Source organism: Prunus avium, chromosome 4 (assembly GCF_965620075.1).
Source record: "Prunus avium chromosome 4, drPruAviu1.hap1.1, whole genome shotgun sequence".
Lineage (NCBI taxonomy): Eukaryota > Viridiplantae > Streptophyta > Magnoliopsida > Rosales > Rosaceae > Prunus > Prunus avium.
The window spans coordinates 23,928,060-23,947,740 of record NC_142287.1 but is presented as its reverse complement, the minus strand read 5'-3'; the positions used below and the strand labels follow the sequence as shown (position 1 = coordinate 23,947,740).

The 19,681-nt window shown below is 35.0% G+C and overlaps 2 protein-coding genes across 2 annotated transcripts; both read left to right on the top strand.

Moving 5' to 3' along the window:
- Nucleotides 1-12,048: 12,048 nt before the first annotated feature.
- LOC110752655 (NAC domain containing protein 2) lies at nucleotides 12,049-13,965 on the top strand. Its single transcript, XM_021953362.2, has 3 exons — nucleotides 12,049-12,359; nucleotides 12,494-12,801; nucleotides 12,925-13,965. Exons 1-3 carry the CDS (start codon nucleotides 12,149-12,151, stop codon nucleotides 13,489-13,491), a joined length of 1,086 nt encoding a protein of 361 aa, XP_021809054.1. The 5' UTR covers nucleotides 12,049-12,148; the 3' UTR covers nucleotides 13,492-13,965.
- A 4,873-nt stretch (nucleotides 13,966-18,838) lies between these two features.
- Nucleotides 18,839-19,451, top strand: LOC110752728 (uncharacterized). The gene has a single exon (XM_021953449.2). It carries the CDS (start codon nucleotides 18,921-18,923, stop codon nucleotides 19,269-19,271), a length of 351 nt encoding a protein of 116 aa, XP_021809141.2. The 5' UTR covers nucleotides 18,839-18,920; the 3' UTR covers nucleotides 19,272-19,451.
- Nucleotides 19,452-19,681: the final 230 nt, after the last annotated feature.

Here is a 19,681-nt window from a genome sequence, read left to right as displayed (position 1 = left end):
TTTGTATTGGTGAAAGGTCTGTAACTTCAAGTCAAATACATCCATCATTAGTTAACAAGGGAGGGGGAAAGACGCAGATCTGGTGTTTGCCTAAATACATCCATCATTGATATCATGTTGACCTGTTAGTCACACGTTAAGTTAACGGGTCGTGTCGTGTACATTTGCGAATACCCGTTAACTGGTTAAGCTCAGTGGGATTTTTGTAAATTTATATATTTTTTTTCCTTTATATTTTCTCCTTCTGGTTCTTATGTTTCTTCTCTTCCTCCCCCATTCCCCCGACTCTCTCACTGTCTTTCTCTTAGTAAGTTTCTTCTCGTTTCATTATTTTTCTCAGAAACCAAACATAGCTTTCTTTTATGTTCTTCTCTCTCTCTCTCTCTCTCTCTCTCTCTCTCTCTCCGCGCAGTGGTTCTATATGTGGTTTTTTTTCTTTCTTTTTAGTTTTCATTTTTTTTAATTCTTAACAGGTGAAACGGTTCGTGTCGTGTGATTTGCGAATTGTAACGGGTCGTGTTCGTGTTTAACATTTTTCACCCGTTTTTTTATCGTGTCGTGTCAACTTGTTAAGAAAAGCATGTTGACACAAACACGACACGAACACTATAAACACGATACGAATGCCAGGTCCATTTATGGGTGCACGCGTTAAGCCAATCCAAGCCAGTTATGGGGCCAAGCAAACGGAACTTTTGGCTGCAATTGAAGGATTGCGTTTTGCTCTTGACATGGACGTATTTGACTTGTGTCATTCTAGAGATGGACGCAAAAGAATGCATAACTGGTATTCTTTCGGCGGAGGAAATTCTTTCGGCAGAGGAAATTCTTTCGGCGGAGGAATACAATGAAACATATGGTCTTTTACTTGAAGAAGCAAAATGCATTTTAAGCAAATTTAGAGTAGCTTTAGGTCAGTGGTCCCTAAGGAGCTACAATAAGGTGGCACACACCTTGGCTCAATTTGCAATCAGCTTTAATGATTTTGTTTCCATGGATTGAGGAAGCACCTACATGGTTGCTCGCATTTCTTTCTGCAGATGTACTCTCTTCTCGAATTTTTGAATGAAATCTTGATTCTAAAATTATAAATAGATAAATATATATATATATATTTTATGGTTTTCGTTAGATGAACAATTAATGAAGATTAATCTTCTATTTCGTTAGATGAACAATTAATGAAGATTAATCTTCTATTTCGTTAGATGAAATGATGTAGATATACCTCCTTTTAATACCGAGGAAGCAGTAGGTCTCCAATCGAAGTCAGTCATGCTAAACCACAAGAAATTTAAAAAAAGTATCACATTCATAGAAAGAGGGAGGGAAAGCTGACAAAATTTTCATACAAAAGAAGCTAACTTAAATTTATTTAAGGCCAGCTTGAAAGGTGCATCCATGGCGTAGATACTTCTCATCTATTTGATACCGTGTATCTTTGATCTAAAAAGTAGCCAATTACTTGTCCTCATTTCAAAATTTGGCAAGTGATTGTACATGACAACAAATTAATATTTCGAATTTGGCTTAAAAACGACAATTAGTGAAAGCAACCCCCAACTCACAATCTGTCTCGTTCTCTGTATAAGGCTAAGCAAGATTTGGCCACCAACGCCACCTTGATTGGCTTTGTTAAGCTCTCTTCCTTGACTTGTCGACACACCAAACGAAAGATATCTTTAAGCACTAATGTAAGGCAAATGCTTCCCTTCTCCAATTTAGGGGCGGAGAACATATTTTTCAATATTTTTGTACTATTATATATTGACTTAGTCGTGGTAACCACTTGATTAATACTAATCAGTAAACAAAACCAGATGGAGGGCCGCCATTTTTGAATTTTTGGGTCAAGAAACAAACATTACAAAGAAAATTCTCGAGGAATATTTACACCATATAAATCACAATGTATTCTATGTAAAACATCAATTGGAAAATTTCGAAACCAAATACACGTAGTTGAAGAACTCATGATGACGTTTAAACATGCTTTTAAATATACATCAAATTTAAACATCAAGGGTCGAATAAAATTTCACTCAAACAACATGAATGTAAAATGTAATTCACAAATATTTATATTAGGCTTAATATATCATAAAACGTCCTTGAAGTTTACGAAACTATCAAATTGCATCCTTATTGTTTTTTACGTCATTCGTGGTCCTCAAGGTTAGTATGTATGCTCACAAATGGTACTTGCCGTTAGATTCCATCAAAAACTCCGTTAGTTTATTGACGTTTTGTGATATTAAGCTTTTATATTAATATATGTATGCATACTGCATATATAGTATTATGTCTCTTGTTTATAGATGTATGAAAGTGTGACATATATCAACGTAAATACAATTTATACATGGAAATTAGCTGTCATGACAATGGGATTTCGATCGAGCTGTCTCTCTCCAAATACCGAAAGCCAAATCACAGAAATGAATTACTGTCCAAATTAATCAGACCCAGCTGTCATTATAACAGGCTGTGATTTCTTAAGATTAACGTGATATGACATGCGAAGAGATCTCAGGATTTTTACCAGGAAGATGACACATTGTTGATTGGATACAATATTTTATGGAGAAAAAGAGAAAATACACAAGAGTTTGTGAAACTAATCCTTCTATTTTAAGCTCACAATTCTGGAAGTGATTTGATTGATCGAAATAAATATTGTTTCCTTTCAACAAATAAATTTAAAAAAAATAAAAATTAGGGCACTTATAATTTGTATCGTTGCATGGTGAGTACTTCTGGATAATTTTTAGAGAATTAGGGTATTTATTATGAGTGCTGTTAAACAAACTCTAAAATTAATTGAGTACACCCTACTACCAAAGTATTTATTGCATTACTAATTTACCCTAATATAAAATAACCAAAAAGGATATATGGAATCGTGAAATAAATATAACTTTAATAAGTATATCATACTCACTATATTCAAACCTAATCAAACGTAGAGAAATTTTCGTATTGCTTGGTGTCCACATCGATCAACGCATGCGCTCTTTTAGAAGAGCCAGACATATATTTCAAATGTCCACAATCCTGCTAAAGTGGTTCCCATTAAAAGAAGACGTATCTGTGTATATATCCATATGTTGAATACGTGCATCTTGTGTTGTCAATGTAACTATCAATGCTTTAGTGTTGATCTTTGTATTATTTTGTTTTAGCACCTTTATTTTCTTAAGGCTTCTTTTTTCCAAGTTTCAAAAGATTTCTATTTGTATTTTGTATTTTTGGTTGAATCCGTTTTGAGTTTTGAATGTGTAAACTTGGGATGGTTTCAAAAAAGTAAAAAAGCAAACCAAGTAGTTTCGATTTGGTTTGGTACTAACTTGTAAATCCAGTTTTGTTAAAGGGGCACTTATTCCAAATTGTGTGGGGTGATATTTACAAGTCAGATGTAGTCACTTTCGCAATCTAGATTAAGCTTTCGCTCATGGCATCCAGTAATTTTGTGTTATGTTGTGCGGCCCTGCCTTTTATTTACTGCGAGTTCACTCAGTCTTTGTTTTAACTAATTTGTTTTATTTATTCTAGTTTTTATGTGAATTTTATGACCAAATGGATTGATGCATTTTTCCTATATATTGGTCATAACGAAGTTAGTGATGGTTGAGTAGTTGATTCAATCTGGTAGACGATTATCCTTTTCCCCTAGCTTATGGAGTGTGGTTGTGTGGGAAAAAGAGAAACCTGGTTTAGAATTAGTATTAAGATGTTGTGTGATAGAGTCTATTAAGTATACCAAGGGTATTTTTGGTAGTTAAATAGGGTGTATTTAGTTAATTTTACATTTTGATTAAAATATTAGAATGTACTTAGTTAATTTTCAGATTCGTTTAGCAATACTCTGTATTAATTAGCTAGCCTGTTGAAGCTTCATGATGCATGTGCATGCTATATATGTTGCTAGCTAGGTAATTCATCGAACTTAAGAAATTAACAAATTCAAGAAAGCACTCATTAAATGGATTAATTAAACATCAACTGCAAAAAAAAAAATATGATTCTTAATAGAAATAACTTTTATGTGAACATCCAACCCAAAATCAATTAGCAAAAAGGAGGAACGTCCCAACTCTTTATAAGCGCTTGCAATGTTCTTAACTTTCCAATGTGAGATAATTCTTCACATCCTCACAAGCTCCTTCATGTGTGACGAAATTTCAAGCGTACAATTTAACTAAGTGATATGGAGCACGTTTGGCTGTTGAACTTCACACGTGAGCGAACCTAAATATGGCACTATAATAGAATTTGAACATCAATCCAACTCAAAATCAATTGACAATGAAGAAAGTGACTCAACTACAAGCACGAGCCCTTTTCCCCCTAAACATGTACACGGTACCGACCAAAAATCTATATGTTACGCTGTCAGCTCATTGTTTGCCCTTAATATTTGGATTCATAGAATATGCGACATTTACATCTCTATCTGTGATAATGATCTCTCGCGTAAGCATCATGTTGCGGCAATAATTTTTTGGCAGAAAATATATACCAATCCGATAACACCCACGATACTTTGGGTATATCGTTTTACTGACATCAACCATGCATATATTTGACTACTGGATGTGCAATCAAAATTACACCATCTAGCTTGCTTGCTTGCTTGCGCGCATATATATATATATATATATATATATATATATATATATATATATATATATATATATATATATATATATATATATATAGTGAGCTTCCTTTGAGGGATTCCTCAAATAAGCTTATTTGAGGGACACCCCTTGTAGGCAGGGACGGACCAATTCCCAAGCTAACCTGGGCTATAGCCCATGTGTCTTGATTTGTTCTAGCCTATAGTAATACTCCCAGCCCACCCAAGCAAACCCCACAAACCCTTAGCTAATGCACGTAGAGAAAAAACAAATTGAAGAAAGAGCCAATCATCTCTCCTATTACATGCTCTTCAATGCTTAATTAAAGAAAACCAAATTAATCTTCAATTATTAATCTTCTTTTATTGTCTTAATTTGTTGATGTTGAAATTTGGTACTTTTTAGAGTTTATGAAGTATCAATTAGGGATTTACAATTTTTATTTAAAAAAATTCTATGTAATTATTTTTTTTTGGCTTGGCCAAAACATTTGATTGTACATGTTTTGTAATTAAAAATATACAAATGAAAGTAGATCAGCCCCTTATAGTCCCCTAAAATTCCAATATATTTTTAATTATAATCATTCATGTTTTACGCCATAAACCCTTAATCCTAAGAATTTCTACATTTTTGGAAAGAAAAAAATAGCTTCTACATTAGTAATTGTTTAATTAGTATGACTTTATTCCTTTTGTTGGTTAGTGTGAGTTTTTGTTTTGGTTAATTAATATAGGTTTTGTGTTTTTTTAAAAATTGGAAATCTATACACGTCGATTCCATTGATTATGTTCCTCCCTTCATGGCTTGTATGTAAGGTAAATCTAGCCCACCCTAATTTGAAATCCTGGGTCCGTCACTGCTTGTAGGCCCCACTCCGGATTGTATTTCACTAATCCAAACCGTCTATTTTGTAGATACTCATTCAAAGATCATCTCTACAAAAAATCACTTGAATCCGATATGATTTGACCACTCAATTGTGTTATTGAAATTTGAGTACTTTCTTGATGCATCGTTGTTCGTTGATTTTGTAGGACACAATTGGATGTCGAAATGGTTTCCGATTTGTCTAATTTTTTGTAAGGTACCCTAAATGGCGTACTCAATTGAAAAAAATTGTAGAGTACCCTAAATGGCGTCCCTCAAATAAAATTATTTGAGGGATCCCTCAATAGAAGGGGACTATATATATATATATTTGTGTGTGAGTGTGAAAAGCATTAGTGATGTCAAAGTGCACGTCACAATCAACCAAGAAATAATTCCACCACATGGTGAAAAATGCTGCAACATCATGCGAGCTTTTTTAGAAGGGTTTTCTGAAAGGTGGTCGGAAGTTGGTCGCTGTAAGTCATTAAGGCCCGTTAAAAGGTGATGCATGCAACCCACAGAAGAATCTTGTTGTCAAAGAAAGCTAAATCCATCCATGCTTTCGTATGTGAGCAACTTGGAAACGCAAACCCACAAGCCAGATAGATACGCCCTGGCTTCGATTTTACAGTGTGAAAATGATGGGTTACAAAAAGCAAATGAGATTTGAGATCAAATTTTAAGGGCCATTGTTTTTGCACGTTGTACTTTGAAGCCCCCACACATGCACTTTGCAAAATTTGGTTTGCTCCACCCAACTTATGCGATTACGTGTGGTTTGAATAATAATATATGCGAACTTACAGAGAGGCTAGCTAGCCAGTTTTCCTTCACATGTCAGAGGTCATGCCATTGTGACTTTGCCCAAGTCTGTTGGAGGAGGAGGAGGAGGAAATTAGGCCTGTTATTTGGAATATTGCCCGACCTTATCATATAATAATTAAGCATGTTTGGCACTAGCAGCCCTCATCCTCACAATTTGTAATAATCTCCTTTGGGAGCTTAATATCTAGTGATCAAAACTTCCTTATTAATGTCTAGTGATCAAAACTTCCAATCGACATGGATAAATCTAGATATTCTCTCTCTCCGTTATTAAAATAAAATAAAATTAGGGCTAGTTTAGTTTTTACATTCACTCTCTCTCACACGCCCTACAATTTTTTTTCTTCTTTACCTATATATTGTAATTTCCATCACACTGTCTAGCCCAATGAAAAAGAACCTTGATTTGCAAACCAATGGTCTCAGGCTAATCCCATTTCCATCACATTGTAAAAACTTATTACATGTACGTGCATTCATAACTTTCTAGATTGACTAAATCTGAGTGAAATGTTATGAATAAAACATACGTATTATGTGATAACTACATCAATCAATTAAGTAAATCAACGGCAACAACAACGTCTAATTACAAAAATTCAAGTGCAATGAATTAATGATCCTTTTCTCTCTTTCATTAAACACTTGCTAATTCATACAATAATTGATTCAATCATGCTACATCCCAACAAAGTAGACCTGTTAGCCAGCTATAGGTGTTGTTGAAAGATGATTATAGCTTATTTTGTTTAAGCATCTTGCACAAGTCATTCGTATCATAATAAGAGCATTGAAAGTGATCACGGGTCATACATGAAAGCACTTTGTGCACATGTAAATTTACTCTTTTTCCACTGTTTAAAGATAAAGGTCAAGTTAGGCTCACCATTACCCAGAGAGGAAAAAATTGACCTCATAACACAATTATTTGGTATATGCATGGCAGCATCATTTCTTTCCATTGACTTGACCCTATCGACCTCATAAAGTTCACATGGACAACAATAATAACAACCTACCCACCATGTTCTAAACCTTTCGTCTTTTACATATATATATATGTAAATGTCCAGACTTAATTGACGAGTGTATGCTATTATAAACACGGAGGAAAGCAGTCTACACAGTAATAATGTTTAGACATCCGCGTAGAAAAAATATGTATGTATTTATGGTTTTTTTTCAATATTATTAACTTCTTAATTAATTAATACATTGAAAACTAATACATGAATGGCTTTTTGTGTTTCAAGAAATTTAACCAGAGGGTTGGATCCACAAGCAAGACTGGAGAGTGAGATACTTAGGGCATGATGTTTTGGGTCAGAGCTGTTTTATGGTGCCGGAAGGAGATATTTGCCTTGTATGGCAACCCCTATGCTTCACTGTTGAGAAATTTTGTTGGGCTGTTCTGTACAACAACTATTCAAGCAACTATAGGCTTGTCGCTTATATTGTACTTACAAATATAAACATAAAATTGATATCTTTTTGCTAGTGGGGTCTCATTTGTACTTTCATATGACAAGGTGATTGATTTTAGATTTTATTATTATTTGTTGTATGTGTGTGGCTAAAAGGGATTGATTTTAGTGATTTTAGTGATTTTAGTGGTTGGTAGTGATGGTTAACTATGTATTAATTTGTTAAACAAGTAATCATTTCTTGTCACTGATGGTATTAAGCAAGGGGAATCTTTTCTTGTCACTGATTTGTGACACCAAGTGAGCAGCAATATTTTCATATTTCACTCTCTTCTACAGTTATATATAGAGTTTTCATTGAAGGATTCTCAAATAAATTACTTATTTGAGGAACACCTTTATAAGGCCCACTCAGCATTGTATTTCACTAATCCAAATTGTCTATTTTTTAGATAAGCATTCAAAGATCATCTCTACACAAAATCACTTGAATCCGATATCATTTGACCACTCAATTAAATTATTGAAATTTTAGTACTTTCTTTAAGCACAATATTCATTGATTTTGTAATACACAATTGGATATCGAAACGGTTTCCGATTTGTCTAATTTTTTGCAAGGATGATCTATGAATGTAGACTTAAAAAATAATCGTTGAAAAAAAATATCGTAGGGAACCCTAAATGGTGTTCCTCAAATAAATTTTTTTGAGAGATCACTCAATAGAAGAGGACTGATATAAAAATCTAAGTGCGTTTAATTCGACACATAAAATAGAGGAGATCAACATCAATCAAGAAGAAATCTAGGTGCGTTTAATTTGACATACGTAGAAATCTAGCTTAAACTACGTACACCACGTGAGACAAGGTCATTACAATGTTGAGTTTAAAGAGTGAATGATAAACATAAATCTAATGAACCGAAAAGTGGGTTTATACATGACAAGCTTATAGCATGTTCAATTCAATTATGTGGGTTAGGAGTTTGGATATATATTGGATCGATTTTACCAAAAATCTCAACATAACCAGTTATAATATTATAGTTTATTTTGGTTCGATTTGAACAAAATTTATTAAAGAAACCAAATCAAATTAAACCAAACCAAACTAATGTTTGACAATTCGGTTCATGCAGTTTGAGCCTAAGCCTAATATGTTTATCTTTGCATTTTTTCAACTATATTAGCCTAATTACAATATATATATATATATATATATATATATTTTTAATAACCACCTAGGTATTTTTCATTTTTCAACACATTAAAACATTATAAAGTTCAACATCATAATTAACTAATATAGTTACAACCCAAAGATCATCAAAGAAATATCTCAAAGTAGCCAGTTTGTTCGGTTTAAGTTGGTTCGTCTTCTCTTTCTCGCTTTCTAAACACCCTCCCAAAAACCAAAAACAAGAATATAAAAACAAAACAAAAAGGAAGGAGCACAATGTATGTTCCTCAATGACCCACTTAAATTTAGTTATTTCACATCAACAGAGAATCTAGTTGGTGTGTGATTAATTAGACTGATTAAGATGATCAAAATGAAGAGGGTGTAGCTGAGGCACAGTACATGCCACTAGTGTGATTCACTAGTACCTCTCTTTCAAAGTGTGAGACTTTTTCGACCCAAAGAAAAAACAAAAAGGAAAAGAAAGAGTGGGGACCTTTTCTCGTGTCTTCATTTTATACGTTGTGTGAGTGTGAATGAGTGAGTGGAGGTGTGAGAATTAATTTTAAGATGAAAGATGTGATTGTGTGATGTTAAGATTTGCTCCACATGACCTGAGATGATATAAGTAAAATGGATAGCCAAGAAGTGACATCCATTGGGACCCTTGGGTTGTTCATGGAACCAGCATTGCGACCCCACCCAGCATACTCACCTTCATGATTTTGGCCCACACCACAACCAATGGAGTTCTTGAGCCAGATATCACTGCTTGGTTTCGTTGCTAGTCAAAAGACTACTTTAAGCTCGAGCTATATATGGCTCACCCAGCAGGTCAGAACCCAAAACACATTGGAAATTATATATAGTACTTGCTCGAAGCATTTGTTGAGAGCTTGAGTTCCACGAGAATTAAAGTTTCGCATGACAGTTGAAATGATCTTCGGTTTTTCTATTCAACTGATTTTGGATTAGATGCTTATATTCTAACGCGTCACACATACTTTCATGTTACCTGATAGGTATTGTACGCGTGAGAGTTATTGAGAGTGTAAATCCAGCATCAAAGAATTACATGGAGAATCCCAAATTAATCACTGCTTTCAAATATTAATCTAACTCATCAAAAGGCTTATACCATACCACAAAGCCAAGGATGTGCAATAATTTGTAATAATTTAAGGCTTATTTGGTAGTACTAAATTCATAATATTCCAATTAATACTCTGAAAGGTTATAATTTACTAAACTTTTTCTTCCAGAAAACACATCAATTGCAAAAGAGACTCGTAGGGTGTGATTTATGATATCTTAACACGATTTGAGCCCATTATACATACTATTATTATTGCAGATTTTGGATTGACATGCCCTCATGTGCACATCACAAGACTACAGTTGTTTACATGACACCAATTTTGTACTATTTTTCAATCCGCATTCATGTAATTAGCACGAGGGTCACATTCTTGGAATTTATTGATTAAAATTTGGAAAATACTTCCCTTCGTATCAGGTAAGTAGGAGCTTTTACGTTCATGCCAATAGCAGTGTGATATGTGTGCAGAAGTTTTTCTTTTTGTGTTTTTTATGAATTATGTTTGCATATGTGTCAAATTGTGTTTTGCATGAAGAAGAAGTATCTCCTTACCAATAAGGACACAAATAGTACCCTAAAATTTACAAGATTATTGCAAATTATTATTATACAAATATACACACATGCATAAACAATCGATGTCATCTTAACGAAATTTGTTTATCCATGGATATCCTATTATATTAAACATTTTAAAATGAAACCAAATTTTTTTTTTATAGTAATTACACAATCCTACTAATTTTAACTTACTTATCTCTTAGGCCTCGTTTGATTCATGGGAAAGGAGGTTTGGGGATGAGAAATCAATTGTTTTCCTAGTCCAAGCATGAGAAATGGTTGCCTGGCATATGGGAAAGTAAGGGGGAAAGTGAAGCCCTCCTCCCCCCTATGGGTTTTGTTTTCCCTCCTCGTGGAAAGTTTTGGAAAATGAGCCAACATTAAATGCACATTTGTCATGACTATTTTGTCCCCATTAACAATTTAGAATTACAATATATATTATTCAATGCATTCTTTTTTTATTTGATTTAATATGGGTATTATTGGAAAATTATACAAACTTTGTTTTCCTTTCATACTAAAAACAAACATGAGAAATGAAATAAAATGATATCACTGGTTACTTTCACAACATTACCAAACATGGAAAAAGAATCTTCCATTTCCCATCCATTGGGGAATGACTTGGGAAGTGATTTCCCCTCAAATCTTTTTCCTAAACCAAACGGAGCCTTATTGGTTATATACATTAACTGTCATCATGCTATAAGCACATATCTTGGGTTATAGAAGAAATATTTGTATGCGACGAAGACACACTAATTTACATGAGTTATATATAATATGGGTGAACGACATGATTGATATTTCATAAATGTGTTATATAACATGAATCAATTGATAACACCACGTAACGGTGTCATCATGACAACGACAAATTATAGGACTTATGCATCAAGAGAACAAGACTTGCTAAATAAAAATCAACCCTAAGTGATGAAAAGATTGAATTGAAGAGCAAGGGCAGGATCCCCCAAATAATATTTAGTCTTCAATTGTTTCTTGGTGAAGTGGGGTCTTTCGCAAACCTGGTGGTTTTTGCGCAACAAAAGCATGACATCTGAAGCGTAAAGCTTATTCCCACCCCTAGATCCGTCTATATATATTTTGTTGCTTTGTGTGGTCTGTGGGCCCCACCTCCCTCCTCACAATACGTGTTGCCCTCTCCGACATTGGGAATTCCACGTGTCAATCCATCAACGGCCCACAATCCAGTTAACGTCGTCATGAGGTACCCATCACCCCCATCTCTAACCACCACAAGGTCGCTCTCATCCCATGCACAAAATTAGGCCCTCTCGGAATCCAGTAATTAAACAATATCAAAATGACTAATCTGCCCCTGAATAACATTTGGCCGCTCCCTGCCATTTGTCGTGTAGTTTAAACCCTTCATGGAGGCACTTGTAGCCGAACCTTGCCCTTCACACACATAAAAGTAGGCCCCTGCCACCTCCATAACAATTTTCAGCTCTATATGTTTGTGGTGTTTGTAATATGTGCTTGGCTGCAAAAAACCCTCAACTCTCAATAACCAAAAAATGGAGAGCACCAACTCCTCCACAGGCTCACAGCAGCAGCAGCAGCCCCCGCCCGCGCCACAGCCAGACCTCCCACCGGGGTTTCGCTTCCACCCAACTGATGAAGAGCTAGTGGTCCACTATCTCAAGAAAAAGGCCAGCTCTGCACCCCTCCCCGTTGCCATCATAGCAGAGGTCGACCTTTATAAGTTCGACCCTTGGGAGCTCCCAGGTACCTGAAATCAAAATTCTTGCATACAACAACGGGCGTATACAATATTATTACAGTTTGTGATAAAGACTAATATTAATAATATTAAATTATGCTTGGTTTGTTAATTCTTTATTCTATTTTGTTGGGTGCAGCTAAGGCTACGTTTGGAGAGCAAGAATGGTATTTTTTCAGCCCGAGAGACCGGAAGTACCCGAACGGAGCAAGACCCAACAGAGCAGCTACGTCAGGGTATTGGAAGGCAACAGGGACTGATAAACCGGTGTTGACTTCTGGAGGTACACAGAAAGTTGGTGTGAAAAAAGCACTTGTGTTCTACGGAGGGAAGCCCCCAAAAGGAATTAAAACCAATTGGATTATGCACGAGTATAGGCTGGCTGATAACAAGACCAGCAACAAGCCACCGGGGTGTGACTTGGGCAACAAGAAGAACTCATTGAGGGTAAGTTAGTGTGTTATTAAGCAATTAAGTGAAATTAATAAATCTGGTTTTGGCTTATGGATGTTGGTTTAAATTATTCTGATCTGATTTGGAAATGAATTGATATGGTGGATCTGTGTGTAGCTTGATGATTGGGTGCTGTGTAGAATTTACAAGAAGAACAATTCGCATAGGCCGATGGATCTTGAAAGAGAAGACTCTATGGAGGACATGATGGGGCCATTAATGCCACCATCCATAAGTCATGTGGGCCATCACCAGAATATGAACCTGCACCTTCCAAAATCTAACACAAATTATGGACCGCCATTCATGGAAAATGACCAAATTTTTTTTGATGGGATAATGAGCAGCACCGATGGATCGGCCTCTTTGTCCAACGGGACTAGTCAGCTGCCTCTAAAGCGGTCTATAGTCCCATCCTTGTACTGGAATGATCAGGAGGATGATCAAACGGCTGGGGCTTCATCAAGCAAGAGGGTGGTACAACTGCACCAGTTGGACAGTGTTACTAATAATTCTGTTGCTGCTAATAACAATTCTACTTCTATTGCCAACTTGCTCTCTCAGCTTCCACAGACACCTCCATTGCACCAGCATGCAATGCTAGGGTCCCTTGGTGATGGCCTATTTCGAACACCGTATCAGCTTCCTGGGATGAATTGGTTTTCTGAGTCCAATTTGGGATAGATGGTTTGGTTGGTGTATGGTGATGATTTATGGCACCTATTATTTATGGCTAAGTAAAGCTTTCTTGCTAGCTAGCACCGGAGATTTATCGATCGATCGACGGATGTGTTATGTGATCGGAATTTAAAGGTATCAATTGGCTCATGAGGCTAATGATGTTATATTTAAGGATATACTCTTGTTTGTATAGATTTTGGAATATTGGGGGATTGAGATTTTGTTTGCTAGGAAATTGATTAAACAGTCTAGAATCTAGATGATGAAGATGATGATGAGTGGCCTCAAGTTTCCTTTGAACATAAATGGTAGCTGTGCCATAAGTTCAGGTGAGGCCATGATAGCAAATATACATATATTTTGCTCTCTCTTTTTTTTATATATGTAGGAGAAGAACAGGGAAAAAAGGGTGATGAGGTGCTTTTGTTGTAGAAAAAATAAAAGAGTTTGATTATATTTATATTTTTCTATAGGATATATTCCGACCTTGTATATTTTTAGAACATCTTGTAGAACAACATGAATTATTCACAATTATATTATATAAATTAAAGAATACAATAATTGTTATCTTCTTTTAAATATTTGTTGTCATATATTTGAATTACTCCATGATTAATTTATTGTGATCAGATAAACTATATGCTAGCTAGGAACTAGTTTGCTGTTACTTGGTTTTTGGCTTTCTCTCACATTGAACACCATGAACCCCTAGAAGGTAAGGATTTCTTTTCTTTTTCCTCCCAAATATACATCATTATCTGCCTTTCCTCATCTGTCTGAGTAAATTGTCAAAAGAAAAACATGTAATCTGAAAGGCAACTCCAAATTATCTATATTTTATCATTTCAATTTTCCATATTTTCAAATGTTTTTCTATTCACATATTATATATATATATATATATATAACACAGTTATTCTTTTATCCGGATGTCCTCACGTTATTATCGTGCCGATGCTATTTTATATAGGCAGGAAATTAAGGAGGGATAATACAAAATACATGGTGTCCACACGATCATAATGTCCGGATGTCCGCATATGAGCATATATATATATATAATTATTTACCCATGTTTCAAGTAGGAAGCAATCCGAGCTTTGTAGAACTTGAATATATGTGCATATATTTTCAAATTTTCCAAGTTAAATTTTAAAGTGATATATACACAAAATAATCAAAAGGAAATTAGTAATACAAGAAATGATTCTTAGTCAATAATTAGTTGGAAGAGAATATAAACATGTCATTAATTTGAAGTACGAACAAACTGGGGTCCCGTCACTTTTTGATCACACATTATTGTTTTTATACTTATCTTCATCCATCAGATAAGTTTTATCAATCGTCACTATTGATAATAAGATTAGGAAAATACTTCTCTCCTTACCAAGTAAGTAAAGAGCTCATACATACTTGCCAATAGCAATGTGATATGTGTGTATAAGTTTTTTTATAAAATAATGTTTTTAATAAACTACTTTTGTGATTCGCATGAAAGAGTAGTATCTCCTTCCCGTGAATGAGGCAAGCAATATCCAAGTGTTAATTCCTTTGTGAACCAGCCAGTCACTTCACGATTAACCTTCTTTGTACTTTTTTTCCCCAAGAAAGTATTTTAGGAGTGATGATTAGACTAGGTGATCTGTCATTCTACTATTGGTCCTGAGAGAAAAATCAAATACTAAATAAGTATCACTATTAACCTTTGATTCATCGATTCTCTCGTTATCCAGGCTCCAAAAGATGCTTCATCTCCAATCAAATTGAAGTTGTCATTTTTACTCAATCCCTTGTAACATATGAAACTTACCAACATGATATCACTGATTTGAAAATAATAAAAAAAGAACCCATCAGAAAAATAAGATAATATAATATAATTAAAGAAACAAAAGTTTGGTCGTAGAAAGTTGAAGTTCTTTTTGTTGGATGAGAAGTTGATGGAATTTTGCATGAACTTAGCTTTTGATAAAAGCATGACTTTCTCAGAAATAAAGTGAACCTTGAATTAATCTGCAAGCATGACAAGCTTGAATTAATCTACAAGTTGATTATTTTTATCTCCAAAAAGATTTTGCAGATATTTGAGAGTGTGGAGTGTCATTTTCTTTCATTAGACTGATAGGACGTTGCAAGTATATTCCATGACCTTGAGGTCACAGAAATTGACAGCAAGAGGCTACCTCACCTCACCCTCACCCTCACAAATGCCTTTGCTTTTTTGCTGACTATATATGTATGGGACCATTCTTGCAATCATCTAAAGGAATCATTATCTTAAAACCACACAAATTAAATACCCTTTAATTACATTCCTCACAGAGGAAAGAGTACAAAATAACTTTATTAAATTTCGCATCATTGCTGCTTAATTTTGGTATAGATATTGCGATCATGAAAATGCGCTATTATCTTCTTCTTTGATCCCTTTTGTGGAAGATGCTTTTCCAAAGCCTAGAAACCCACCATAAATAATCTACCCATATACATTACATTACATTTTTCTTTTTTATTCAAATTGTTTACCCCAAAATAGGCCCAAACACGAATATAAGCGATATTGAAGAAAATGAGAATCGAACACTGAACATGATCAGTTGTAAGAATAAACTGTTTTTGACTACTTAATAAACTACAAGCCTAGTGCTGCGTTTTAGTATTACAAATACTTATATCGTCGCTATAAAGATATATATATTTAGGAAGAAGAAAGGAAAATTAGGTGTATGATTAAAATTAATTATTGGCCTTCATTTTCATGACTTTTTTCGTGATAGAAGACAAAAAACAAATTGAAGTTGAATAAATCAATCAGAGAGAAAACCAGTTTTGGTTGAATTTAATGTGTGGGACAGTTCTTGATTGATCTCACATTGCCTAGGCCCTCTCTATCTACCAAAAAGAAGATCCTGTTGATGCTAAAAGGTAGGTTTGCAATCTGAATTTATTTGGTTTGGTTCGTAGAGGTTGTTGATGGTAACCGAAACGACCTAATTCAGATTTTCATTTTCAGTTGCAACTTAGCATGCTACTGTAGTTTATCTGCATGAAACCAACTTAAACTTGGTTAATTATAAACAGAATCACATATTTAATTATAAACAGAATCAGCATGTTGTTTATAGAGAAGATATATCGGATCCTTATATATGTTTTAGCATTCGGATTGGGTTTAGTGGAGTAACTCAACCCCCTAAAACGCCAAAACCAAAATTTAAGAACGCCATAACCAAATTGAGACCTCAGAAACTCAGACGAAACCAACCCAAAATGATCATTTGGTCCGAATCTTGAGCACTTGATAAATGAAGCTACATCCCTACTAAAAGGTCACTAGATTAGGGCCCTCCCTCTCACAACCAACGAATTGGGCTTCAAATTAATGAAGCTGGTGCTCGATTGGCCAACTATAATTAATTCTATACCACATTTAGCAAAAATACTTACCTATAACGGGGATAACATTGTTTTGCTATTCCCGGCCAGTAACACAATGACACGTGGAAAAGTTATCCTACGTGTCATTGAGTTATTGGAAGGGGATAACAAAAAGTGATATCCCCGTTACAGAGAGTTTCTCTCCACATTTAGAGCATGATTGAATAGTAAAAAGTCATGTCATAATAAAAAAAGTGCTTCTATTTCCACTCATGTCCTATTTCCCCACTTACCATATAAATTTGAATAAACACAAACTTATCTTTCCACCCACCATTATCATAAAATAGCCTTTAATTGTATTTCCATATTTGCTATTACAATAACAAAAATTCTATAAAAAATTTCTTCAATTAGCCTATCCCCACCCCTAATTTATGAAGAACACATGGAGAGAAAGATGTTAATTTCATTTTGTTTGGTGGGTTGGGTATGAAGATGGGTGTGGATTTTGAAACAAAAACAAATATATGGGTGTGCGTGTAGTCATTTTATAAAGGGGTAATTTGTCTTTAAAATTTTAAAGATAAGGTGAATGAGAAAATAAGACAGATGAGTGAAAATAGCAGCACTTAAGCGACACAATAAAACCATTTTCTTTATGCATTATTCTCTTTGGATAGTAAACGCACATTAAGTGGCCTAAAAGTCTAACTTGGCAATCGCCCAAAATTTGACAATGATTCGGAAGTAATAATTCAATCCGATGTTACCCAATACCCTATATTTAATGCATGGTACAGAAATTGTTGGCAAGTATGAAGTTATGTCATGCATACATCTTTTTTATAAGAATATTTTTAAGAAATATCACATGGATTTATATCTTAGTTTTAATTGGTCACTTTAAAGAAAAATGTAAGAGAAATGTAACCTTAATTTTTCAAAATCCATTATTTGTCATCTGACTTTAACACATTTCAATTTTCCATCCATTTTTAAGGGTATTTTAGTTTTTCCATTTTCAATGGTATTTTAAAAATGGAAAATTCATTATAAAAAAATTGTATATCTTTTAAACATTTAAAATTGAAAAAACAAATTCTCACATTCCGTCATCCCTTGCGCACCACCGGTGGCTCCAACCAACCTCGTCCACCTTGAAATCCATTCTCCCTTCCCTCTTTCCCTTCCTCTTTCTCTCTCTAGCATGGAACACCTACCTTCCACAGACAAATTCTCTCAACCCACCAAACAAGGGTGGAACCAGGAATTTATATAGGGTTGGGTTAAATTTATTTTTTTCTCTAGCTTTTTCAATATTATAATAGATTCTTCAATTGGTCTAGAGAAATTAGAAACCAAACAAGTTCATTCTTGGCTTTGTTGAATATCAAAGAGAGAGAGAGGGCGGGATCTTATGCGATGTGCTTTGGGGACGGGTGGGTTTAGTATCGTTGATTATAATGGCAACGGAAAAAGTAATTATGCCCAAAAAGGGAAGAAAAAGATTGGAGCTCCATATAATTTTCTTTTGTGGAAAGATTATAGCTAATATTATTTTAGTGAAAAGAGTTTGGAGAAATAAGAACCTAATAACCTACAGTACTAAGCCGGCAGTATAGGTTGGTCATACCAGGCAGGCTCAACTGACAGGACCAAATTTGTCATAAATCAAACATGCAAAGGGTGTTTGACATGTCTCAATGAACATTCATCAAGTTTGACGAGACTTCTTATTCAAATGTCACGGCTCCAATACATACAAATATAAAATTTTAAAAATAAATAAAAGTCACATCTTCTAGACCAAGTCTTCAAATTGGTCACCAAGCCGAAGAGAAATATAATATCTCAATTGGTCAAACACTCGGAGAGCCCAACATTTTGAACTGAGAAAAAGTCTTCCTTAAATATGGGTTCTCATTTACAAGCATATAAACTCATAAGCATCGAACACTCCAAAGCTAAGCATCTTGGTCATTTGGTATCATCACAATACATTCAATTCAAAGCACAATACTTGTTTCTCTTCCTGGCTTTACAAAATGCAAAGGAGCTCTCACCACCACAAACATAACATTGGAGGAAGGCTACAGACTCTCAGTGTACAAAGCAAGACAGAGGGAACAAATCGTGGTCTTAGGCGCACTTGTATGGTCTCCTCATCATCCCCTAGGGCTCGAGTGCAGTCATGCACCTGCACGAATCGTCCCGGGTTGAATCGCTGTAGCCGGCACGGGTATGCAGTGCCGGGGGCTGAGAAGTGGAGGAGGAACTATGCAAACAAGGAGGTCTTAAGGAGGGCGTTGACATCTACACCAAACCGAAGCTTAAGTCTTCGGTGGTGGAATTTCCAACCAACGCCTAGTCGGCTCTCTAACATGTCTATGGCTTAAAGGAGGAGCTAGCTGCAATTTCTTTTAATGTTTTTGTACGTACTCAAACAGATTGGGCTTGTAATTTATTTCTGTTGTTATGCCTAGTACGACTTGACAGTCTAACTATTTATGCTATTTCAACTCATCATTTCGTGTACCCTCCCTAAATAAAGATGCTCTATAATCAATTTGTTGATATATTGAGGATTAGTTGAGACTTCACTTAAACGTTAACTTGCTTGTAACACTCTTAATCACTTACGCTACAAACTCTTTAAAAACTCATAAGAAGTACACGTTTCAATTGGGCCGCATTTACCTCGTTGACTACGGCCTTGAAAATGCGGGAGCTTCTATAATGAGGAGGTAGAGTGAGGAGCTTATTTGATGAGGCCCATCTCACCATCAAAAGGGGTGTGGACCCCCCA